Genomic DNA, 26,885 nt, shown 5'->3' on the forward strand with positions numbered 1-26,885 from the left:
ATACAAATATATTTAATCGATTGCCGGGCATGTAAAGCTTTATAAAGAGTATTTTCTACCAAAGAGCCGGGTAAAAAATGTTTAAGACCGTAGGAGTGGAAATCATACTTACTCATATTTGGGCACCGGCGCATAGCCCTTGTGCAGCCCGTGGCGAGCAAGATCGCCCCTCTTAAAGTGCTCGATCAGAACGGTGGCTTCATGGGTGTCATCATAGTTGGCCGCAAGGTCACTGTCGTGCAAAGTAGGGACGTGTGGCTGGGTCGTTTGAGCCTGGATCTCAATTGAAGGTAAGGACCCGTGCCCACGACGAAGTTGCATCATTTGCCAGGCGGCAGCGTGCACGTCCTCATCTTGCTCTAGGTAATCGTTGTCGTGATGGCGACGCGCCATATTGGCTGCTTCGAGCAGGGCGGGATTAATTGTGAGGTTAGGGGCTTGGGGTTGCAGGTCCAGAAGACTCGAAGGGACCTGGTAAAAGCACGCAGTCGGTACAGGGGCCTGGTTCTGGCCCTGTTGCATGCTCAGGTCTGTCGGCTCCTCGTCCGTATAGCTGCTGCGGGCAAGCTGGGCGTTTGAAACCCCACTGTCCCGGCTTAAGGCATCCGCCTCCAATTGGACGGGCAGGTATTGACCCGATGTGGGCGGAGGTGAGGCCTGGCTGCTAACCGATGGCGAGTACGTGGAGCTTAGCGAACTGGGCGAAAGTGGCGAGGAAAAGGCGACAGGAAGAGCAGATGTCGCGGCTTTGGATTCACACGGCTGACGTGCCTGTCGAGGCATCTTCGTGGTCAGCGGCGAGCTGGGCGGCGAGTGGTTGCTGCTCTCAGAGTTACAGCTGTCTCCTTGCAAGGGCGATCCACCAGAAGAGCCCGCTGAAACTGATGCTGCCGAAGCCGAAGCCTCCGCCTCATCCTCGGGGATTTCCTTGCCATGCCCCTTGATGTGCGCCTCCATCTCCTTCTTGTTCTTAAACGTCTCTTCGCAGATGGTGCACTTGTAGCACTTAGAGCCATAGTGCTGCACACGGTGCAGCTTAAGCACGTGGTTGTATCCAAAATCTCGGAAGCAAATGTCGCAGTGGTAGGGCTTCTCACCCGTATGCGTTCGTGAGTGCACTTTGAGTTGCTTGGAGCACGTAAAGCCCTTTCCGCAGCCCGGCTCCGGGCACTTATACGGCTTCTCGCCAGTGTGGGTGCGCATGTGGATCACCAACTGGCCGGACTGGATGAATGTCTTCTCGCACACGGAGCACTTATGCGGCCGCTCGCCGGTGTGAATGCGCATGTGGCGGTGCAGCTTCCCGGAGTGCTCGAAGGCTCGTCCGCACACGTCGCACTTGTACGGCCGCTCCTTCGTGTGGATACGGCGGTGCACCTGCAGGTTCTCCTTCACGCTGAACAGCTTGTGGCAGAACTCGCACTCAAACGGCCGCTCGCCAGTATGGGTGCGGTAGTGACGGATCTGCAAGAGAAGGATAAATAATAATATTCATTATTAATTGTGGGTAATATTTAAACTGATTAACTTTTTGACGGAATTTTAATATAGCTTTTGCATCTTAATCATGGCATGGCCGATGACCTATTTTGTTAAGGAAACTAGTCTCTCCGTTTTAAGGCAATCGGTATAAAACGTTCCCAAAAGTCTAGAAGGAAAACTAATTACAGAAATATTAAGACAATGTTCCATTTCAATTTACTAACGGTCCTTGTATTATTTTCACATTAATTATCCGATCGTTCCTATGGCAGCTATCTGATAAAGTCATCCAATTTTTTTTTTAATTTATTCGAAATTTAAAGAATGATATCCCCAAGAGTAGAAGTTGATATGTTAAACAAGGAAGAACGCTATAGTCGAGTACCTCGACTATCAGATACCCGTTACTCAGCAAATGGGGCCGAGGAATATGGAGATATGCAAGCAGCAAAGCGAGATTGAAATGCGCCACTTACCCGTGATCTCAATATGTGGTTATGTGGGCGGTAGACAGATTTAGGCGTTATGGGCGTTACAGTGGGCGTGCAAACATTTTTTTGGTCAATCGATAGGTATTGACGAGCTTAATACATTTCAGTTAAAACTTTTTATCTAGCATGAATATTGTGGGCGCCACAGGTTTGGTCGGTTTGTGGGCGTTAGAGTGGGCTTGGTATATTCGCGTAACAAATTTGCACTGCGTACAAAGCTACGGAATTCTAAATCTGAAATCCCTATTCTCTACCTTTGATAGTTTCCGAAATATCCGCGTTCATATTTAAGATTTTTTGAAGTTTGTAGGCGGTAAAGTTGGCGTGGAAAATTTTCTTTGACATTTTTGTTGGCATCTAAACTGAAGGAGCCAGAGTTTTGAGCGGTTTGTGGCCGTTAAAGAGGGCGTGGCACGCTGCGGAAACAAACTTGCGCTGCGCAAGAAGCTCAGGAATCTGCATGCCAAGTCCCAATACCCTAGCTCTTATAGTTTCCGAGATCTTAGCGTTCATCCGGACGGACACACGGACTTGGCTAGATCGCCTCGGATAGTGATCCTGATCAAGAATATATTCACTTTATGGTAGAGCTGGAAATAACATCGGCGATGTATCGATACATCGATGTTTTCCAAAACTCAGGAAACATCGAGGATTTCAACGTCGATGTTCGATGTTTCCTCTTTACCCATGACTACTTGGCAGGATAGAATCTTGGTAAGCTAAGCACATTTTTGATTAATTAAGTAAAACAAACTAAACAAGGAAGAACGCTATAGTCGAGTACCCCGACTATCAGATACCCGTTACTCAGCTAAAGGGACCAAAGGGAAACGGAGATATGCAAGCAGCAAAGCGAGATTAAAATGCGCCACCTACCGGCGGTAGACAGATTTCAGCGTTATGGGCGTTAGAGTGGGCGTAGGATAAATCGATAGGTATTGACAAGACCAATTCATTTCAGTTAAAATTTTTTATCTAGCATGAAAATTGTGGGCGTCACAGGTTTGGGCGGTTTGTGGGCGTTAAAATGGGCGTGGCACTCTGCTGAAACAAACTTGCGCTGCGTAAGAAGCTCAATAGCCTAGCTCTTATAGTTTCCAAGATCTTAGCGTTCATCCGGACAGACAGACGGACATGGCTAGATCGACTCGGCTAGTAATCCTGATCAGGAATATATATACTTTATGGGGTCGGAAACGCTTCCTTCTGCCTGTTACATACTTTCCGACGAATCTAGTTTACTCTTTTACTCTACGAGTAACGGGTATAAATATACGTTCAAATTGGTATAGATTTCGACAAATATTTGTGTTGGCGGCGCTTCGATATGGAGAAGACTTTGAAAGAGCAGAACAGCAATGGTAATTAGAGTAATTTGAATATGAATGTATATGATTTGTAATGTTTTTTTTGAACAATATAGTTGCCTGTCAAGAGGAAGAAGGTACGGTCCCAAATAAGAGGAAGAAATGTGGGCAATCTGCTGTATGGAACTATTTTGACAAATCGGCTGATGGCAAGACAGCCTAATGCATAAAATGTGGTAAACCCCACCAAGCAAGTGGCAATATGACAAACTTGTCTTGACTTGTCTTATCTTTTAGTTATGTTACTTTTTTCTTGTTTTTCGAGAAGAACTTTATACTGTTTTTTATTTTATTTTTAATTGAATTGTGATTTAATTTTAATTTTTGTGCTGAACGAGTAGCTTAAGTTTCACTTTGAATGTGCAGGAATAAAAAACAGAAAACAATGGATCTCAAATAAAGCATAATTTTTTATAATGAACTTACACATTGGGTTTACTTGTGGTATTCGTTTATAATATTATATGGATTAAAAACGTTTTTCAAAATTACACCCAAAAAAAGTTCGATGTATCGATACATCGATGTTTTTTTTTCTGAAAAACATCGAAACTTCGTTGTAGGTAAACATCGATTATTTTCCGACATCTAATTTGGATGTTGAGAATTCCTCTTCAACAATATGCGCTGACTGGCAACCTGCAGGGGGCTTGTCTGCAGTAAACTCAAACAGCCATCATTCAGGAAATAATGGCCTGAAAATATACTTTCAAAATATACCCGGCATGAGAACTAAAACGCAGTCTGTCTTTATGAATACTTCCAACAGTGACTATGACATTATCATACTGGTTGAGACTTGGCTAAATTCTAACTTTAGTTCGAATGAATTCTTCGATCCTAAATTATTCCAAGTTTTTCGTAAAGATAGAGACTTCGGACTCGGCTAAGGAACTTGTGAGATGGTTCCAAAGTCGCCTAGCTGGGGCAACCGAGCGGGTCGCAGGCTGCGGATAGCGGACGACCTCTCTCGAGGCCAACTGTGAATAAGCTGGTGGGAGAAGTCAAACACGGAATCGTGAACGGAAACCCCAGTAAAAACAGTAACAGTCCCGGACACCCAGCGGGTATATTGCAACGAAGCAATACCGACGATGCGAGTTGTTCAGCCGCATCTAAATAGTTGCTTTACACAAACCCACTCCCAACACAACATCTACCCATCTCCCCTCCCAAACAACATCTCACTCCGGGCCGAACTACGGTGTAATACGGAACGTGCCAAGAGTCAGCCTGGCTGGGGGCCCAGACCAAAAACTAGCCCAGTCTCAAACGGTGTGCTCAGGGACATGGCGACCCCCTGTTCTAACTATCGCCTTACCCGGGCATCGCGGATCTCTGCCCGGACGGACTTTTCCCCTTCTCCGAAACTCGTGGGACCAATTATGGAACAAACCAAGTCAATTAACAATACAACACAAAACACAGAGACGGAAACTCTCAAAAAACCTTCGGATAAGCTGAACACTGGTTCCACCATCCGCACCACCACGTTCCCGAAAGGGCCGCAAACGCCTCCGCCACGGGTGCATCTGCGCCTAAAGCAGCGGTAGGCACTGCCAAGGCGCTCGGGCCACCCGCTGGAACAAACAAACACACATACGCAGAAAGGCGGACTGCCGCCCAGACTCTGCGCTCTCATACTAGGAGCACCGTTGCCACACCTTCGCCTGAATGGCGAAAAAAGGTAGAGTGGGCAAGGAAGGTGTTTCCTAACTACGGGCAGGATAAGCCCACTCAAGAAGGGACTCAGGCGAAAAGGCAGCGATCCCTCGAACTACCCTGACCATCGGCGAAGAGATCTAAGATCCAGCCATCGGTCTCGTTCGCCGAAATCACGAAAAACCGTGTCCTACTCGGCCTAATTGACAGGGGAAATCCGGAGGGCAGGATCCCCAGGAACAAGTGGAAGGTAGTGGAGTCCCTTTCCCTCATTTGCCTGCGCATGGTACGGGAGAAGCCAGGCACCTCGCCCTGCTGCATGGACGCGGGCTGGTACCAGGGCAGCGTCAAGGTGGTGGCCTGCGACAGTCAGCGGTCGGCCGACTTGTACAAAAAGGCGACGAGCAAGCTCGTTGAGGTCTACGAAGGGGCGAACATCGTCGCGCTAGACTGCCGCGATGTCCCCAGTAGGCCCCGATCCAGGATTTGGCTTCCAGCAGCGATCAAGGCGCCGGAGGACATCCTCTTCATGTTGCAAGAATGCAACCCGCACCTCCCCACGAACGACTGGAAATTCGTCAAGGTGGAGGAGCATGAAGGGGACGTCAACCAGGCGGTGATGGTCCTGAACAAGGAGTCAGTTGCTCCGAGGAGTGCTAAACTTCGGGTTCAGTGCGATACACATCAAGGTGTATAAGGGCGACTCCAACGCCGCTAGTAGCTCTGCCGGCAACCCAGCCGAGCAGGTGCTTGCTGAGAAGTTGGAGGCACCTGGTGGGCCGGAGGACGGCTACTCTACTGATTCGTCGCTAAGCAGAGAGATGCGAGCGCTCGGACCGGCTTTCGAGAACGTAGACCCCAGCTATACAGAGGAGGCCGACGTCACTGTGGTGGAGGTTGAAGCTGTAGATGTCAGTAAGACTTCTACAAATAAACCTTCACCACAGTAAAGCAGCGTTTGCTGATTTTCTGCTTCGTCTGACCGAAGGCGGAGCCGACCTAGTCCTTTTCAGGAACTTTGGATAGTAGGAGGCAAGGTTGCTGGACTAGGAACAAAGGAATACAAGCTTATGCTTAAACCCAAATAAGGTAAAATTCGAACCTGCATATTAGCCAAAAGGCGTCTTAGTATATTTCTATTTCGCAATTACAGCAACGGAGACAACAGCGCAGTAAGCCTGGAGCTGCAAAATGGTTCTATATGGGTCCTATCGGCCTACTTGGCCTTTGAAAAGGAAAACCCCCCAGATGCGCTGGTCAGAGGACTGGCAGAGGAATGCGAAAAGCTCAGGAAAGGTTTGGTAGAAGGCTGTGACGCCAACGCCCATCACACCCAGTGGGGTTGTCCAAACAACAACGACAGAGGTGAGTCTCTTTTTGATTTTATTCTAAATTCGAACCTATTCTTATGCCTGTTTAACAGAGCAAAGGCGGGAAATGAGGACACTAACTGGCAGAACTACAAGCATGAACAGGCCTCTTACAAAAAGGCCATTAGAAGAGCGATACGAACTGCATGGCAGACCTTCTGCTCTGACATAGGAAAAACATCTGATGCCGCAAGGCTCAGGAAAATACTCTCTAAGACAGCCGCACCTTTGGGCTATCTTCAAAAAGCAAATGGATCATGGTCAGACTCCAGTAAAGAGTCCGTGGACCTGCTCCTAGACGCTCACTTTCCGGGGAGCCAACAAACAGGTCATCCTCCTGAAAGAGAAGCAGTAGAGGGAATCGAATTAGATCCACTCCTATCAGACCGCAACATGAAATTGTCCATTCATAGTTTCAAACCATACAAATCGCCGGGACCGGACGGGATAACACCGGCTCACATCCAACAAGCAGGACAAATAGCCATAAACTGGTTGAAGAAAATCTTCCAATCCATCCTGGCGGTAGGATAACTACCAACAGCATGGCAAGAAACAAAGGTGGTGATCATTTCCAAGGCAGGGGAAGCCACTCACACCACAGCAAAGTATTTTAGGCCAATAAACCTAACATCATTCCTGCTTAAGGGCTTTGAAAGAATGATAAGCCTACACGTAAAGGCCACCGTAGACCCGACACAAAAATCAGATGCACAGCACGCTTACACCAAACGTAAGTCAACACTTGGTGGTAAGCAGCATCGAGAAATCACTCAGCATCAAGGAATACACACTGATCGCCTTCCTGGATATAGAGGGAGCCTTCAATAACGTGCTCCCCCCTGCTATAACAGAATCTCTCACCGAACTAGGGGTTGAGCCGCCAATGGTGAGGCTAATCCATAAATTGCTGATAAGCAGAATGGTTAGAGCCACACTAGGGACCTCAACCCAGACTAGACTAGTGAACAGAGGCATCTCGCAAGGAGGTGTACTATCACCCCTCCTGTGGAATATCGCAGCATTCGGATTCTGAATGGAGGAGGTGTTAAGTGGCTCTGTGGTGGACCGCCCTGCATAAACAATGCATTCTGACTCCTAAAACAAAGTACAACGAATGGCGGCTTTGTGTATTAGAGGAGCCCTTCGAACCACCCCGAGCGAAGCGCTGAATGCGATCTAGCAGGCATGGAAAGGGCCAAATCGGCAGCTATTCGACTGAGGGACACAGGGCAGTGGAAAGCCCAATTTTATGGCCATGCTAAAATTCTCCAGCATTATAAATCATAAAGATGTCAGAAGTCATTCAGACTCCCGGACCACCGTAGCGTCTTTCAGGCGGAGGTCCACGCTATAAAAGAAGCACTAACCTGTTTAGGGAACTTAAGCCTCCAAAGAGGACACCTAAACATATATATTGACAGCCAAGCGGCTATTAAATCGATATACTCGACAAACACCAACTCCCGTACAATATCAGACTGTCGCAGATCTCTCCACGAGATGGCAAATCAGTTTGTCATCAGCATAATATGGGTTCCGGGTCACCGGGACATCGTAGGCAAATGCATAGCGGACGAGTTAGCCAGGCAGGGCACCACCAAGCCTCTCCTCCCAGGAAAGGAGAATGTCGGTATGCCCATCGCAACTTGCAAGCTAACTATAAAAAACTACTAACAACACCCATTGGCAAAACGCACCACAGTGTCGTAACTCTCACCAGACATGGCCTGTGATAAACAAAAAAAAAACGTCGGAATTACTCAAACTCAGCCGCACAGAGTGTGGCATGTTGATTCGAGCTCTTACAGGCCACTGGCTTGTTGGCACACATGCCGGCAGGCTTAAAGCCCCGCAAAATGATTTCTGCAGAAGCTGCAGGGATGAGGAAGAAGAGGAATAGGTAGAACACCTACTCTGCATCTGTCCAGCCCTATGCAGACTCCGACTGGAACACTTAGGAAGTCCTTTCATCGACGATCTTACCGAAGTATCGGAGATTAATCTCAAAAACAAAAGTGCCTTTATTAAATCTTCCGGTTGGAAGTCATGCTGATCAGCCTAACGCATGTTGAAGCTACTAGAAACGGGACCCTAGAGAAGGAAAAAACGAGATCATGCGGTATCACAATAGACCCATAGAGGTCTAAGTGTGTCGGACTATAGTCCGACAGTCGCCATAACCTAACCTAACCTAGAGACTTCGGAAGAATGCAGTGCGAGAGAGGAGGTGGTGTCATCGTGGCTGTTAGCCGTAAATTCTGTTGCACTGTAATTCGAGTCCTTAATGATGACTCCCTTCTGGACCAATTGGTGGTTACGGTGTTTGGCTCATCCGGGAAGATTCCTATGTTTCACCTGGCAGTAATTCTGGGCTTTACCAGGCTCACTTAGACAACATCTCCAACATCCATGCTAGCTTGGAGGACTCTGATGGCATATGTGTGGCAGGAGACTTCAACCTCAGCTCAGTTTTCTGGACGTGGGACCCTCAAGCATCTGCTATGGTGTCCGGAAATGTTCATTACTCGCATGAAATAATTGTCATTGACGACTGTTTTAGTTTGGGCCTCAGCCAAATTAATAATATTTTCAATGATTTGCAAGCTTCTTGATTTAATCTTCATTAATTATATTGTTCATTCTAACGTAACTCTGGCTGAATTTACGATTTCCAATTGTGTTGTACATCACAAACCCTTGTGCTTAAACATCGAATTTTACAATGATTCTAGATATATGTTTGATCCCTCTAGTTTGAGTTCCCTAAGGGATTGCATGCTATCCTTAAATTGGGGTGCCTAGCTATCGAACCTTTGCATTGAAACTAATTCTAAAACCTTTCTTTTAACGATTAGAAATTCTCTTGACAGCATAGTCCGTTCCAAGGTACGGGTTTCCTACAGGCTTCCTTGGTATTCTAAGGGACTGCAAAAATTGAAAAATCTTAGAAACAAATACTACAAAAAATGTTATAAAACACAGCCTGGCCGATTGTGAAAGTACAAGTACGCAAATACATTTGCGAAGTTGAGCATAGTTTGAAGGCCAACCCTAAGGCGCTTTGGCTCTTTGTTAACTCAAAAAAATCACATTCGTCTATACCTTCAACAATGTCGTATGGTGATGTTGTTGCTTCCACTGAGGCCGATATTGCCAATTTGTTTGCTGCCTTTTTTTTCTCGAACATGGAACCTTCCGATTATTGGTATGGCCTGGAAACTTTAAATTCAATTGCAGAAATTTGCAACATTGGAAGCCTGGACATATCGTATGATGACATTTCTGAAGCAATAAGTTATTTTGATGATTCCCCAAGACTAGACTTTGATGGATTTTCATCATTTTGCCAAAGCTTTTGACAAGGTTTGTCACTCTGCCCTAAAGGCTAAACTTTCCAAACTTGGCTTTCACTCCTCTTTTCTTAACTGGATAGCGTCGTATTTGGATAACCGACGCTATCATGTTGAAGTAGGTGGTGCATTATCCCATCCTTATAAAGCAACATCTTGACTTCCTCAGGGTAGCTCCCTTGGCCCTTTACTTTTCATTATTTTTAAAATGACATTTGTGCCTGTATCCACTTTTCTAGCTTCTTTCTTTATGCGGATGACCTAAAGATTGTAACGTGCAACCTTATGCAGCACAGTATTAAACACAGATCTGTCATCGCGGGGCACGCTATAGTATCCGGCTCTAGCTTGTCAGCTTTGGGGATGGAGGTCTTGCTAATCCAGATCTGGTACTTGTCTATTATTATTAATCAAGAAATTGAGCGTGCTTGCGGCGACATACGAAATTAGATCGTAGACGATGGGGAGAAACCGGGAAAATGTAAGTTAATTTCAGTAAAGAGATAGATTGAACTACTAGATTCAACGCCTGTGGCCCGCCCTACCTAAGATCACTGGATCCAATTGTTGATTCGCGTGATCCCTTTCGATACCCTTAGGACCGCATCATCACCTGCAGAGTCTCAGCGAAATAATTACTCCATGGTTTCCTTTAAATCCATTTTAATAATATAAAATAAATTTCATGCCTATGTTGTCAGTGCGGGATACTCCCCTTTTGACATTGGGAAAAGATATAAGTGGAATACAATTGCAAATGTCAATAGCCGAAGGGAATAAAAAGAGGCTATGTATACTATCGATGTCTAATGACCCAAAAAATCCAATAGTTTGTTCTCCATAAACAGATATAATCACTAGGTGCGGATATTATGAGGTAATCTTAAATTTTATGAAGGGGTCTTAATATATAAAATATAAAGAAATTTATTGTTGTTTCAATAGATAAGTTTTACTTAATGTTTTAAAAAGCTCTCACTCTACAAAGGAAATACCTTCCATTATTTGGTTCTAAATGTTGTTCTTATTTTCTCTCAGTGTATTCACAGCATAATTTTATTATTCTTACTAGTATTATTATTAATTTATTTATATTTTTTTTTTACCGTACTTCTACAAATGAATCGCCTTCGGCTTTAGGACGACAAATGTTTTACTAATGTTCATAAAAATCTCCAATTTAATCAGCTTTTACCAGGTGTGCATGTTCTCTTTTACTTTTGTTTGACCATTTTATTAAACATTGAATTGGAATGCCGGGTATAAATTAACCAGTAAAATATAAAACTGTAGTAACTCACGTTGTGTACTCTCCACGGCGAAAGATCGATCTCCCGAGCGGTGACTGTAAAAGAATAGCGACTCTGGCTCGCAAAGGGTTAAATAAATACAGAGTATACATATGTTTTAGTCAACCAACTAGTTTCTTCATTAATAATTCCTAAAATCGAACCCGTTACATGATTATGTTTTTATTCTTTCATTCGGTTCTACCCACTCCTATATTTTCGGTTCCAAAAGTAATTTTATCTTACTTAATATTTAATTTAATTAAATTTCCAACTTTTCTCTCAGTGCGTCATTCTGTGCATATTTAGTGACTCTGACCGATCTAGCACTTATTCGGGGTGAGTTAAATGTTAAGGAAATTCTAACATAGTTTGAATTTATGCAGGGTCCTCTTTTAGAAAAGATGACGCTGACTTAAAATAGTATGATGATATGCTTTATTCACATTCGACTGATTAACTTAGGTTTTACAAAAATATACGTGTGCTAATGAACTGTACTTTGCGAGGGTATCGAATACAACTTAGGAATATCGACTGTTACTTAGGAATATGGAGTACAGAAAGGGAAAGATATTAGATCAGTAGGCGAGACCGCTTCTAGTGGTCCTTGTCTCTCCAGTACCGCATCCCACAATCGGCCCTTCTGACGCAGGATTCGTCCCGAATGCCTTCATGTACTCTGCGACGGTTGATGTCTTATACGGCCCTTCACCTTCTCCTACCCTTTCAACTTCGTATCTTCCATGGTTTCCTACTTTGACTACTTTATACGGCCCTAGGTACTTTCCTTTCAATTTTAAACCAGTACCAACTGGGTGCGTTTAATGGCTACCAAATCGTTTACCTGGAACTTCTTTTCGACCTTTCTTTTTGCATAAAAAGCTTTCTTGTTCTCCGCTTGGATACTCTGAATGTTCTCCGCATATCTAATCCTGTTAGCAGTTTGAATGGTAAAACTTTGGTACTCCTTGGCTCAGTGTTGTTTATAATCTGCTGTACCTTACCTAAATGCTTATACCAGCGCCCTGGGCTTTCAAGGATTAGTTTGGAGAGCATCGGAACAACGATTTTATGCATGCGTTCTACTTGTCCGTTTCCCCTTGGTGCGCCTGTTGCAATCAGCAAATGTTGGATTTTCTCCTTATCGCAGTACTCCTTGCACAGGTGTGATGTGAATGCAGCTCCACGATCTGACACTACCCTATACGGATTTCCAAAACCAACAGCCTTGCGCTCCAAACAATTCACCACTTCATCAACCCCTGTGCTTTTTGTAGGATACAACCATACGTACTAGGAAAAGGCATCTACAATCACGAAGATGTGATTATATCGTTTTTTGGTTAGCTCCATCGAACCAACATGATCTACATGGTATGTGACGAGCGGCTTGTCTCCTTTGGCTATCGGTGTAAGGAACCTTTCTTGCCTACCAGCCTTCGCTTTCACAAGGATGCACTATACGCAGCTATCGACCACTCGCGCTATTTTATCTTTTAGCTTCGGAATGTAATACGACTTCTCAATCAAATCCTGAGTTTTCTTGGATGAGAAGTGTCCTTGCTTGTGACTGCTCTGGATTATTTCGGTTTCCATGAGTGAATAAACTACTAGCAACTCTTTGTTAGGATCCTTGAACAGAACTTCGTTCACTATGTAGAAGTCCTCATAGCCTTTGGTCTCAACGACACTTTTGAGCACCTTCGTCCAATCATCTAATAGCTGTGCTTCCCGCAAACCATGAAACAAACTGTCAGTCAACGTATAACATGACACCCTACTCAACGCATCGACATGTCTCATCTTCGAACCCGACCTGTGTTCTATTTCGTAGTCGAAATCTTGTAGGTACATCGCCCATCTAGACACTCTGAGCGGAATCTATTTCTTCTTCATGGTCATGGTAAAGGCGTTACAGTCCGTAATAATTTTAAATTTTTTCCCTAGAACGTACACCCGCCACTTTACCAAGGCTCCAATAACTGCAAGTACTTCTAATTCATAGGAATGATACTTTCCTCACATGGCTTGGTTTTACGGCTCATATAGAAAACTGGATGCCACAAGTTATCACAGGGATCTCGTTGAAGTAAAACGGCTCCAAATCCGAACTTGGATGCATCGGTATGAATTTCTGTGTCAAGCGAATGATTATAGAGCTTCAAAACTGGTCCACTGATCAACGCTTCCTTAAGCTTTTTGAATGCTGCTAACTGCTGGTCTTGAAACTCGAACCTCACCTCCTTGCGCAACATGTCGGACAACGGTTTGGCAATTACGGCGTATCCTTCCACAAACCTGCGGAAGTACGACGTCAATCCTAAGAATCTTTGGACTCCTTTCTTGTCACGCGGAATCAGAAAATCAGCAACTGCTTGAGTTTTCTCATTACCTGGCTTGATGGTACCACTTTCAACGACATAGCCTTAGAAGTTAACTTGGCGCTTCAACACCTGACACTTATTCCAATTAATGCGCAAGCCATTTCCTTGTGCCACTTTCAAAACTCGCTTCAACTTCTGCACGCACTCATCTATACTCTTGCTCGAAATGATCACATCGTCCATGTATACAACCGCATCCTCGTTCTTAATCGAATCACGCATAACTGCCATGATAAGCCTGGTAAACACTGCTGGAGAGTTGGTTATACCGAAGGGTACAAATAGGAACTCATACAAATAGGAACACACTCTGAGTTACGAACGATGCATACTTTTGGGCTTCTGGAGAAACATGCACGGGAAAGAAACCATTTGTCAAATCTAGAGTTGTAAAAACTTGTCCACCTTGTAGCTTTTCGATCACACAGTCCATTTGAGCTGTTGGGAAGTTATCTCGGACAATCTTTTCATTTAACTTTCTATAATCGCAACACAAGCGCTTCTTCCCGTTCTTCTTATCTACAAGCACCACTGGCGAAGCCAACTCGGATGTACTAGGCTTGATTATCCCTTCCTCTAGCCATTCTTGAACCTGGTCATCGAAAATTTTCTGATCGCAATAAGCTAATCGTCTCGGATGTTGGTAAACAGGCAACTCGTCTGTCAACAAGATCTTCATCTCGACTGGGGAGGTGAGATTTCTTTCTGGGTTGTAATTATCAATCAACGACTCCACTTCAGAAGCTACTTCCTGACTCAAATGCTCCAAATCTACTGCCGAAACTGTCTTAGAGTCTTTCGTGCTGATCATGCACAGACTTTCGAACTCGCTAATTAGCTGCATACAAGTACTTTGCCCTGCCTGGTTGTCGTCTGATCCTGTCGTTGGTATTTGCTGAACACTTAGAACTCTTGGCGAAAATATAGTGCCAGACTTGGTTACCATCACACTGCCCTCTACATCTTTCAATGTGAACCATGATCTACCCTGCCTTTCATTTCCTAGTCCTTGATGCCAACCTGCTGCGTTTGGCCGATTTATAGTGGTTTCTGCGGACGTTACTGATAGACCATCTTCACCATTATCCTCCGTTTCTGACTCACCATCGTTGTTTAGACCGTAGTAGGTCAACAACCTCTCTTGCAATTCCGCTTTCAATCCAGTCGAACCCAACTGAAACTCCGACAACTTCCGACGCAACTCTTCAACACGCAATGCCAAGATCTCGTTTCTCTTCATTTTATAACTTTGTCCTGTAGATTATTAAGATTAAACAATGTTTTTTAAATTTAGTATCAAAAGCAAATTGTAAATAGATTAACCACCCTGTCTCTGGAACTGCTTGTTTTCAATGTCACCCCACTACTTTACAAACGACTTGAAATAAAGTTTCCGGCAACACTCTGCCAAAAGTTCAGCCATTCGCTCAATGATGTCGCTTTTGGTCGTCGTCGTATTTCTTTGCCACGCTTCCCGCTTTTGTAGCGTCACACATACAATGAAGACTTCCAAACTCAACTGGAACTTTCTGGATGCTTTCGTCTGCTGCCAAGATCTGTGCACCAGCCTTCCGCCTGCACAATCCTGCACGCACGCTCCGATGACCACGCCAGATCCAATGTCTTGCTCGCTGTATCTCCACTGCTTCCAGCCCGTGTCTGCTGCTTCTCCTAGATCTCCAGCCACGATCCGCTGCCTCTTAATCCTTCCAGCACTTCGTCCGCTAGTTCTCCAAGTTCTTGCCTTTGCAAAAGCCACCAGCCTTCTTTGTCACACTCCAGCCAAATTGCTTATGAAGATTTGAAGATATCTAGCCGATTTGCTCAATTTCCCCAGCTCTCTGCACGCACTCCACGTGTTTTTGTGCCAAGGTGGAAGTTCAGTCGAATGGTAGGCTATATCTCGGTTGAGCCCCCAAAAATTGCAGGGTCCTCTTTTAGAAAAGATGACGCTGACTTAAAATAGTATGATGATATGCTTTATTCACATTCGACTGATTAACTTAGGTTTTACAAAAATATACGTGTGCTAATGAACTGTACTTTGCGAGATTCTGGCAGCGAGTGAGTATGACGGTGCGTTGCCACTTTTCACTCACGTTGCAACTGGGTATCGAGTACAACTTAGGAATATCGAGTAACTTAGGAATATTGTCTACAGAAAGGGAAAGATATTAGATCAGTAGGTGAGACCGCTTCTAGTGGTCCTTATCTCTCCAGTACCGCATTCCACATTTATATGCCCTTACAGTAATTATGAAAAAAACGAATCAAGGAATTAATCGTTGAAGCGCGGCTGTTCACTATTTACTAGTGTATCGACGATGGGCAAACCTCAGCTGCGGATTCACTTTCTGGGTCTCCCTAACCCCGTTGGAAAATTTACCATGTGCACGTGATCGAGCCCTAAAATTCGCGTATTGGCCAATTTAAACACTGGCCGACTTATCTGGAATCCTGAGGGACTACATATTCGTTCTGTACAAACTATCGAGCTAATGCTGGTCTCGGTTGTTGCCTATTTAATTGCTGCCGCTCAGTTAACTACCGAGGGAGAGCCGCTGAAGCGGTTACAAAAGAAGCCGTCCGCCAAGATTAGATGAACGCTGTGGAAACTCTAGGCCTTAGATCGCTATGGGAAACTTTTGGTGCTTGGTTGACTACTGAGGGTGCTCCAGTGGACGCGGTTGGCGACCGCGTGACTGCTAGCACGGCTGCCGGAGGGTGCTCCTGTGGACACGGTGGGCGACCGCGTGGCTCCAAACACGGCTGCCAGGGGGTGCTCCCGTAGACACTGTGGGGATCCGTCGATCTCCCGGCGTCTTTTTGGGCGCGTCCCTCGATGCCCGTGCTACCCAGCACTTGCGGCAGCTGCGGATGAACAATGCGGCTCGCTAATCCACTAGGATTAAAGAAAATCTGCGAGACGAACGCCGTCAGAAACCCGCTTAAGCTCGGTTATCATTTTTCAGCTTACCTCGGCAACCGCCAATATAAATAAATATTCAACTCGATTTTCAGAACACTTGTTTGTATGTTTTTTTGGACTTAGGGTGCCGCACTCGAATTAAACGCGTGTGATCGCTTTGAAAGCTTTAAAAGAAAAGAACGTGTCCGGAATTTGGATGTGGATTTGTATGTATTTATAGTCTACTTTAAGGTTGACTTTATGTATACGTGCTCGCACAAACGCTTCAGGCGCTATTCTATAACGCTGATACACATACCCTAGATGGATACCGCCTGAAGCTAGGTCACTGGCGGATATTCTTAGCATGATAAGTGCCTAACAACCGACCCTGTGGATCTTCCAATTCGTAATAGCAGTAGCCCAACTTCTTGCGCACCCGGTCCTTGACAAATGAAGGGCCAAACTTGGCATTGTATCCAGATTGGAAGCAACTCTGCTTAAAATTACGTCGAAACACCTCTTGACCGGCTTTGAAAGATACTACCTTCGACCGAAGGTTGTATCGCTTCTCATTTTCAACATGCATCTTCTGCATACGTTTCTTAGCTTCAGTATGAACAACCTCGAAAGAGTCCGGACGGTTAAACAATACGAAACGATCATCGAGCAAGTTAAGTTTTCTAAGCAGAGAATATGTTGCACCCGATGTGACCATATGTTGACCATAGACCATGTAGTAAGGTGACGTTCCGATACTAGAATGCACCGAGGAACGCAAAGCGCAACTCATCCTACTCAAATTTTCGTCCCAGTCCTTTTGGTCAGAACGTACATAAGCCCTGATTCCTGAGATGACAGAGCGATTAACGCGTTGAGGGGCATGCACAGCTGTTAATACGTGCGATACTCCGTACCGTTGCATTAGGTTTTTAAAACCTACGACACGAAACTGGAAGCCGTTATCTGAAACAACGGTCTCTGCCACCCCGTATGTCATAAAAAGTTCACTCTCAAGATAGTTTACTACTACAGCGGTATTTATCTTTTTTACCGGCTTCAGGAATACATACTCCGAGAAGTGACCGAGCACTCTAAAAATGCCAACATTTCCGCTTCGAGAGCGCGGATAGGGTCCGAGGAAATCAATAAAAAGTCGCTGGAAGAACCGCTTTGTTTCCGGAGCTTTTCCTAACGGCGAACGCAGAGAACAATTCGGCGACTTGGTGGATTTTCACACTTCGCAAGCATTGACATACGCTTTTAAATCTTTTACTAATCCGGGCCAATAGTAGTAACGCCTTAGTCTCTCAATAGTCTTATGTATCACACCGTGCGAGCATAAAGGACTGTCATGAGCGCGAACAAGGACTTCTTGGATCATTTCTTTGGGTACCCATAGCTTCCATGCATACTCATGAAGGGTTTCTCCCCTCAGATGTTCTGCCTTTCTATATAAATACCCACTATCGACTTTTAAGTCAGGGAAATTGGCCTCGTAAGCGCTAATACTATCGACTAATTCCTTGTAACCGGCAGACTTGAAATGACTAAAGTTTAAATCGACAAGTAGCCCATCTTGTAAATCTATAGCAGCAAGCTCGTCTTCGTTGACTCTAGAAAGTGAATCAGGAACTACGTTCAAAGAACTTTTGCGGTGATCGATACGAAACTTGAAAGGTTGTAAAACAATCGCCCATCGATCCAGTCGAGAATTTAAGTCGCGATGGGCCATAAGCCACTTAAGAGAAGCGTGATCGGTGACAATTTGGAAGCAGTGACCTTCGACGTACGCTCGGAAATGTTTAAGAGCAACAATCGCTGCCAAACACTCTTCTTCCGTGACAGTATATGTAGTTTCGTTGAGCCTTGATCAACTTTTTCGACACGAAAGCAATCGGACGCTTGTCTCCTTCTTCAGAAACCTGAACCAAAACTGCTCCTACCCCGCTCTTGCTGGCATCACAATGTGTCTCGAAAGGCTTTGAAAAATCTGAATTACACAGTACAGGCGCTTCCGTTAAACACCTCTTTAATACTTGGAAAGCCTTTATTGCTTCAGGGGTTAAACTAAATTTACGCTTTGTCGTCATCAGGTCTTTTAAAGGGGCTGCCAGAGCTGCAAAATTGGGAACGGGTCGACTCAAAATACCGTTTATCTGAGGCATGGGGTAAGCGTCCTTTTCTGTGAAGCTATTTTTCTTTCGGCAGTCAAGACAAATTCGGACTTTACCAGGCTTGCTTACCATAACTATTGGCGAGGACCAAGCACTTTGCGACTCCTCTATAACGCCTAACTGTAACATTCTGTCTATTTCGGTATACAAAGCCTTTTCTGCGGCCGGCGAAACCAGAAAATGACGTTGTTTTATGTATGCACTACCCACGTCTATTGAGTGTGTGATTAAATTAGTCTTCCCAAGACCTTCCTGCGTAAAAGATGGAAAACAATTGATAACTTCCGAAAGTTTTTTTCTCTGGTCTTCGGATAAAACATGGGTATCGGCACTACTGCTGTCACTGGCTTCAACTCCAGCTAACTCTACTTCCTCTATCGCTAAACTTTTGGGAAGAAGGTCGTGGTGCTTCCAGAAGTCTATCCCCAAGTATAAGTCGTGTTTCAGAGAGAGCGCAATGTAAATAGGTAAACATTTCTTAACATTTGCGTATTCTATCTCAACCTAGATCCACCCTACTATACGCTGAGGACTTCCATCAGCCGTCACAGCATTCCTTTCCATCGCCCTAAAAGGCACATTCCCTGCCTCTACTTCGACTGCTAAGCTGGTAATTACTTACTAATACACATAAAGAAATGGGATTATCGACTTAAAGCAACGTCCTTCTTACTCCATCGTTGTCACTTGATTTCGTAAGGCACTCGAAGGCGTCGGTCTGAACGGCGACCTCGACGTGTTGGGAGCTCCACAACCATAACAGAAAACTCTCCTCTCCGCCAAACAGTTCTGGTATCTGTGGCCCTCTTTCCGACAGTCCCAACACACAAGTGAAAACGCCTCTATTTCTAAATCTGTCTCTGCTTCTTGCTCGCTTCGCTCCTTAGAGTCTTGAACTATTTCTGAGATCTCTCGCCTGAATGGGCTGGCTTGTGCATACCCATGTATCTTCTTGACTTCATCCAAGAATACCTCGCGTCTTCTACAAATTTCTCTCAGCTCTTGAACCATTCTGATCTCTACGTTAAGAATTTCATGCCCAATCTCTGGGCGGAAATTATTCTTTAGGACTCGTACAAGCTTACGAGCAGATAAGGAACTTCTTATTGATCCACCAATCCCGATATGCTCTTCTGCTTCCTAATTCTTATGAGCTCTACATCTACATCGTCCCTTTCCTCTCGAAATTGTGTAATTAAGGCGAAACACAACCAATCCCATTGTACTCTGCTCACGGGCTTGTGTTAGCGCCAATAGAACTCATAGGCTTTATTTTCGAAAAGAACACTGGCATTTCTGCACAGTATTGCGAAGTTTCCCTCTAATGTCTGTTGTGTAAGTGCCTCAACTCTATATATAAAGTTGTCCACTGACATTCCGACTTTAACTTCCACCCATTCAGGATCTGAACAACCTTATCCGGCCGGTTGTTCAAGTCAGATCCAATGCTCCTATGAGAAATGGGTGATCCAGCATTGTTTGCTGCTACGTTATCGTTTCGGTTGTTTAAATTCCTCTCTTAAGGTCTATTTTGACCTTTCGTAGCGCGTGAAGGCGAAGTAGGTCTTATTTCGCTATTATCATTTTAATTGGCTGGGGTTGCGGCCAATCGTCGAAAGCTTTCTTCTACCGAACTCTGAACTATTGCTACGTGGGCATATTAGTGCCCGAGTCCTGACAAGGACTTGGGCTGAGGGAGAGGCGTCCGATGTTCAGGCACCATTTGCCGGCATAAGCTACGTCGTATTTGGGTCGTGGGATCTTGGTAAGCCTCTCTCCTCTCCAACATAACGAGAATAAATATTAAAAGTGCCTGGAAAATAATATTAGTCACAAAGTTCGTCAGTCATCAGTCCACACTGCCCAGCAAGCTTAGCTGTCGCTTGATCGCAATACGATCGGGCTGTGTTTTGGCCATATTCCCTCCCCTTCACACATTCGTGTGCCAATGGATCGTCGCGGGCCGCGCAATACGATCCCCTATTGTCAAGGTTGTCCGTCGAAAGTTATGTCATTGTTCTTGACCTACTTCACTCCTCGCGTTAGCACACCCCCTTTGTTAGAGTTCTAGCACGACATGGTTTTCAATTCTTTTTCACATTATAAATTTATTAAATATTATTTACGTCGGCGTGTGCCGGTGTTGAATAACATAATATTGGTTAATTCATATAGGGATTAATTAATTGACAATTATTGTATTAGCGGAAAGTATCGAATTTATCACCTATGAAGGTGCACACATCAGCAAAATACTGACTATTCACGACTACAAACGTCGCTCAGAGGGCTCTTGCAATTATCAAATAACTACAAGGCTGCTACTCGCCGCTGCAAAAGTTTATAGTAGTCTATAAAACTGTAGGATACTGCACAAATATTTATATATGTATGTTTATAAGAAAGGAACCGTGTCCCGACAAACTTACCCCCTCTTTAAATCCTGGGCGATGAGATCTCGACGCTCCGGATCCTGGGCTTTGGGAAAATATTATATTGGATATATATATATAAATATACGTGCACCAAAATACGGCTGTTCTTAAGTATATCAATTCACTTAAACACAAAATATATATATATTATGCTAGAGGCATCTTCAACGGCTGGTGGAGAGATTCGTCCTCTCTAATTGTTTATCATGATTCGCACTTTGTCTATTGATTCGGTTGGTTTAAATATATTTCAATGCATGTTTGAATGCTTGATTTTCACTTGTTATCCAATTGTATTATTTGAGGATATTGGTCCTTGGTTATGCATGAGTTCACTTTAGCTTTGGTTGGCTCGATTAACACATTTATATTGCATCACTACTTTCTCCGACGTATGCTATTGGTCGCTACGCTCTGAACGGATGGTTCCTACAGCTGAGCAAATTTCAGGAGCATGGAGATAACGGATACTGCGTCCACAAACATCGCAGTATGTCGGATGTCGTCCTTTTTGTTGATCTTCTCCACGTTCTTTGATGGCAATAGCGGCGCTGGTTCGACACAAGATTATTTCGAGCTGCAATTGTGTTCTCCTCAAGGATTGTTGGATATGGTGGCTGGTCCTGGTGGCAGAAGACTGGACGACTGCCCCAGGGAAAGTCGCCTTCCCTCGAAGCTGCCGGCTTCCGTCAGCAAGACACCCAAATGGATTCTCTTCTTTCTCTATTTGTCTAAGGTCTTTTATACCAGACTAGAGCTTTTACTTGGCTGCGAGTATGGATCGGATAAGCTAGGTGTTCCCACCTAGAATTACTGTTTCTTGATATCTGCTATCTTGTGAGTCAACGGCCGGCTGTTGCCCTTTGCCAGCTACCGGAGTATGGTTACCAATAGGTCGATAGTGGCCGTTGTTCTGGCCACGCAACACCCGAGAATTGCCGAATTGCTTTTTCTTCTGCCTTTACCAGTATGAGTCTGGTTAGTCACATGCACCCCTCCCCCTGGCTAAAGATTCGTCGTTGTTTCTCTATGTGAATCTTTCTATGTGGAGGGCGTACGTAACAGGCTCGAAGTGATCGATGCGGACCGCATGGAATGACTTCGCAAAAGGAATCTGCGTACGACCATCGTTGTCTGTTCCGTGTTTCTTCTCCTTTTTAGGCGCCCATTCACGTGTGGCTTCGACCCACTCCTGTGATCAAGAGTCTCATGTTTTATCGGCGGAGCTGTCCGGGCTGATATCTTCACTGCTGTTGCTTTATGTTAAAGGTTATTCTGTACATTATTATCTTTCTTAAACTTGGTGCATGGAATCTGTGTTTTGATGTTTCCTCTTTTTTTGTCTAACTGACGATCGATTAAAGCATATTTATTAGAAACGTTTTGATTTATATGTTTAGAAGGTGTTAGATTTTTTTTTTATTATTAGAAAAGCTTTGTAGTGCTGGGCATGTTTTTTTTAACCAGCGATCCACACGGAGACCCTCCTTTTTGAACTCCGCTAACGAAGTTAATGGCGATGTTAGCAACAAGCCGCCCATCCGGGAGTTCATGTTGTCTTTCAAAAGCTCAACAAATTCATTTTCATCGATTTTATGCTTTAGTTTGAAATGCAAGTTGTGCATATCGGAGACATAATCGCTGAAGGTTTCGTGCTGTCCTTGCTTGCGTTCCATTAGTTCCTTGACTTTCATAAGGTCACTTCCGGTAGTGGAAAATGCCGTCTCATTTCTTGGGTCAATGAGTAGTAGTCAAAGTCGTAATCCTCTGCCTTGTCTTCCATAAGCTGCCAATACCATTTCGTGGCTGCACCTGCCAGCAGAAGATGGAATTCACGAAAGACTTGTTGACGGCTGAGGTCATACAATTCTTGTAGTCGGTCCACGCGGAATAGAAAACACTCAACTGTCATGCCGCGTCCGCTTCCATCGAACTTTAGGTTCCAACTGTCCAATCTGACATCTTTTGGTCGCGGTCCTTGGAATGATGAGTTCCGATCGATCTCTGGATGCAGTTGGTGACTCGACTCCCTCTCGTTTGTTCTAAATTGCCTGTGTGATGGAGTGTCCATCCGCCTGGGTGTTCTTAACCGGTGCATCTGGCTATTGAGCATGTCCTGTGTTACTGGTTCCAGAGGCGGGGTCTCTTGGTATCTCAAAAAGCTGTCCGTTGGATTCGGAACAGTACGGGGCGGCGAAGGCAGTCCCTTCTGTTCGGGTCTCCTGGCTGTCGGAGACTGCAATTCTGTTATCTGTGCTTTCAGCGCCTCTATCTGGGCACTCATTCCACGCTGCATTTCGTTGCTTTGCCTTAAGAGCTCCATCAATCTTTGTTCACGTCGCTCGGCAGCCTCTAAGTTGTCCTCCTCGTGCCTCTGAAATTGGGGAAGCATACTTGATCTTCCTTTCGGCGGTCCTAGGGGTAGATTCTCCCCTCCGGCGGCTCCTTCCATTTCAGTATACTGGTCCAAATTGTTTTCTTCAGACAGGGTATCTACCTGTCCTGGCTGATTCTGTGCGAGCTCCCACGGCTCTCTTTCAGATGAGTCTCCTAGCCTTGGCGCGCTCGCACTCCGGGGTTGGTGATTGTCTCCGCGCGTTGTTGCTCGGGTCACTCTTCCGGTGCTGGGTTGGAATAAGACCTTCTTCTTGGCCCCCTTCATTTATACGGTTGGTATAAAAGCTTTACGTGATTCTTTTCAAAACACCCGGTCAGCGACGTAAACGCTGAATAAGTCGACAATAAGAATGTTTATCAACTGGGGGTGCTTCCCTCTGCTTCTCAAGTTTCTCTTCGGTCAAGAACCGTCCGATATTTAAGACCCAAACAAAAACAAATAAATTTCCCTAACTAGGGGTGTTAGCCGCTTCTACACAACGCGGTTCCGCTAAGCTAACATGCCCTTACTTTCCCTTTCTATTCAGCTCAAATGTTCCAAACGGAATGGCTGTGTTTAGATAAGGAATCTGTCCAAAAACCCCCTCCCGCCAGTCGTCGGAAAACAAGTTATTTGACCGATCATTCTCGGGCTCCACAACCGTCTCCTATTTCTCTGGACTCGAACCAAGCAAACGACCTGACCAACTAGCCTAATACGTTGTGGGGCGTCGGCCAGAGAAACTAAAAATCGTCCACCGCCCAAATATGTCAAGGGAAACAACAAAGACTCGAACCAAGCAAACGACCGGACCAATGCCTAGTACGTTGTAGGGCGTCGGCTTTGCGTTTCCTGTCAGTTTCCCCACCCCCATTCTGTCCTGGATCGACAAACGAACAGTAGACCCGCACCGCAACTGCTAAATGCGTTACCGTAATGCTTGCGCTCCTGCTCTTTCTGGACTCGAACCAATTCAAACGACCGAGCAAATGCGTAGTACGTCGTGTGGCGTCGGCCAGAAAGCACCTATAAATTGTATTTACGTTAATTTTAACAAGTAGTCGTCGACACTTAGTTGTAGGTATAGTATTATAAAAAGGATAACTCATAGTTCTTGATTTAAGGAAGTTCTGGTAAATTTGTCCATGAACAAAACAGAGAATTTTTAAGGTTAAAAACATTTCAAAGTCAGGCCTCTATTCTGCGACAAAGTTCTGATTGAGCGGCCTCTCAACACGGACAGTCACAGAAGTTGGGGACTTTTAAGTTACTAATTTAAAGATAAAATAAGTATGCGCATATTTCAAATTATTTAAGCTCCCTGTTCTATCAAACAGTCAAATTACTCATGGCAAATAAAGATGAAAGCTATGCCATCCCTAGGTATATCCACTCCGATACCGCAGGCATCGAGATTGTGGACCCTGGTAAAATTCCTTAAGGAATATGAAATGTCCTAGCGTTGGGCGCCAATTCTGTTACGTGGGCATATTAGTGCCCGAGTCCTGACAAGGACTTGGGCCGAGGGAGAGGCGTCCGATGTTCAGGCACCATTTGCCGGCATAAGCTACGTCGTATTTGGGTCGTGGGATCTTGGTAAGCCTCTCTCCTCTCCAACATAACGAGAATAAATATTAAAAGTGCCTGGAAAATAATATTAGTCACAAAGTTCGTCAGTCATCAGTCCACACTGCCCAACAAGCTTAGCTGTCGCTTGATCGCAATACGATCGGGCTGTGTTTTGGCCACATTCCCTCCCCTTCACGCATTCGTGTGCCAATGGATCGTCGCGGGCCGCGCAATACGATCCCCTATTGATAAGGTTGTCCGTCGAAAGTTATGTCATTGTTCTTGACCTACTTCACTCCTCGCGTCAGCACACCTCCTTTGTTAGAGTTCTAGCACGACATGGTTTTCAATTCTTTTTCACATTATAAATTTATTAAATATTATTTACGTCGGCGTGTGCCGGTGTTGAATAACATAATATTGGTTAATTCATATAGGGATTAAATTAATTGACAATTATTGTATTAGCGGAAAGTATCGAATTTATCACCTATGAAGGTGCACACATCAGCAAAATACTGACTATTCACGACTACAAACGTCGCTCAGAGGGCTCTTGCAATTATCAAATAACTACAAGGCTGCTACTCGCCGCTGCAAAAGTTTATAGTAGTCTATAAAACTGTAGGATACTGCACGAATATTTATATATGTATGTTTATAAGAAAGGAACCGTGTCCCGACAAACTTACCCCCTCTTTAAATCCTGGGCGATGAGATCTCGACGCTCCGGATCCTGGGCTTTGGGAAAATATTATATTGGATATATATATATAAATATACGTGCACCAAAATACGGCTGTTCTAAAGTATATCAATTCACTTAAACACAAAATATATATATATTATGCTAGAGGCATTCGACTTCTTCAACGGCTGGTGGAGAGATTCGTCCTCTCTAATTGTTTATCATGATTCGCACTTTGCCTATTGATTCGGTTGGTTTAAATATATTTCAATGCATGTTTGAATGCTTGATTTTCACTTGTTATCCAATTGTATTATTTGAGGATATTGGTCCTTGGTTATGCATGAGTTCACTTTAGCTTCGGTTGGCTCGATTAACACATTTATATTGCATCACTACTTTCTCCGACGTATGCTATTAGTCGCTACGCTCTGAACGGATGGTTCCTACAGCTGAGCAAATTTCAGGAGCATGGAGATCACGGATACTGCGTCCACAAACATCGCAGTATGTCGGATGTCGTCCTTTTTGTTGATCTTCTCCACGTTCTTTGATGGCAATAGCGGCGCTGGTTCGACACAAGATTATTTCGAGCTGCAATTGTGTTCTCCTCAAGGATTGTTGGATATGGTGGCTGGTCCTGGTGGCAGAAGACTGGACGACTGCCCCAGGGAAAGTCGCCTTCCGTCGAAGCTGCCGGCTTCCGTCAGCAAGACACCCAATTGGATTCTCTTCTTTCTCTATTTGTCTAAGGTCTTTTATACCAGACTAGAGCTTTTACTTGGCTGCGAGTATGGATCGGATAAGCTAGGTGTTCCCACCTAGAATTACTGTTTCTTGATATCTGCTATCTTGTGAGTCAACGGCCGGCTGTTGCCCTTTGCCAGCTACCGGAGTATGGTTACCAATAGGTCGATAGTGGCCGTTGTTCTGGCCACGCGACACCCGAGAATTGCCGAATTGCTTTTTCTTCTGCCTTTACCAGTATGAGTCTGGTTAGTCACATGCACCCCTCCCCCTGGCTAAAGATTCGTCGTTGTTTCTCTATGTGAATCTTTCTATGTGGAGGGCGTACGTAACACTATCTTTACTAGCTTATCTGAAAAAGTCGTGAGCAATCTCCGCTCCACATGTTACCAACTACTCGACCCCTCAAGATGGCGTTGGCTTGCCTCACTTCTCTCTCTGTCAAAACCTCTTCCAAGATCAGACCTTTAGCACGCGTTTGTGGACCAGCTGGCCTACAAGGCACTAGGCACACGGGACAGTTTTCGCTCTTCTTGAAATGACTCTCAATACATTTCTTGTGATACTCGTGTTGACATGA

General features: G+C 44.7%; 1 protein-coding gene across 2 annotated transcripts in view; it reads right to left on the reverse strand.

The window, feature by feature from the left end:
- Kr-h1 (Kruppel homolog 1) overlaps positions 1-26,885 on the reverse strand; it is a 35,656-nt gene that overhangs the window by 1,497 nt on the left and 7,274 nt on the right. Inside the window, exons 2-3 of one of the 2 annotated variants that reach the window (XM_065868774.2) lie at positions 11,030-11,092; positions 113-1,464 (exon numbers count right to left, since the gene is read on the reverse strand). In XM_065868774.2, the coding sequence (XP_065724846.2) occupies positions 113-1,464; positions 11,030-11,092 (1,415 nt within the window). The remainder of the gene's footprint in view (positions 1-112; positions 1,465-11,029; positions 11,093-26,885) is intronic. The other variant, XM_036821430.3, reaches the window with a different exon arrangement.

This window comes from Drosophila suzukii, unplaced genomic scaffold, assembly GCF_043229965.1.
Source record: "Drosophila suzukii unplaced genomic scaffold, CBGP_Dsuzu_IsoJpt1.0 scf_24, whole genome shotgun sequence".
NCBI lineage: Eukaryota > Metazoa > Arthropoda > Insecta > Diptera > Drosophilidae > Drosophila > Drosophila suzukii.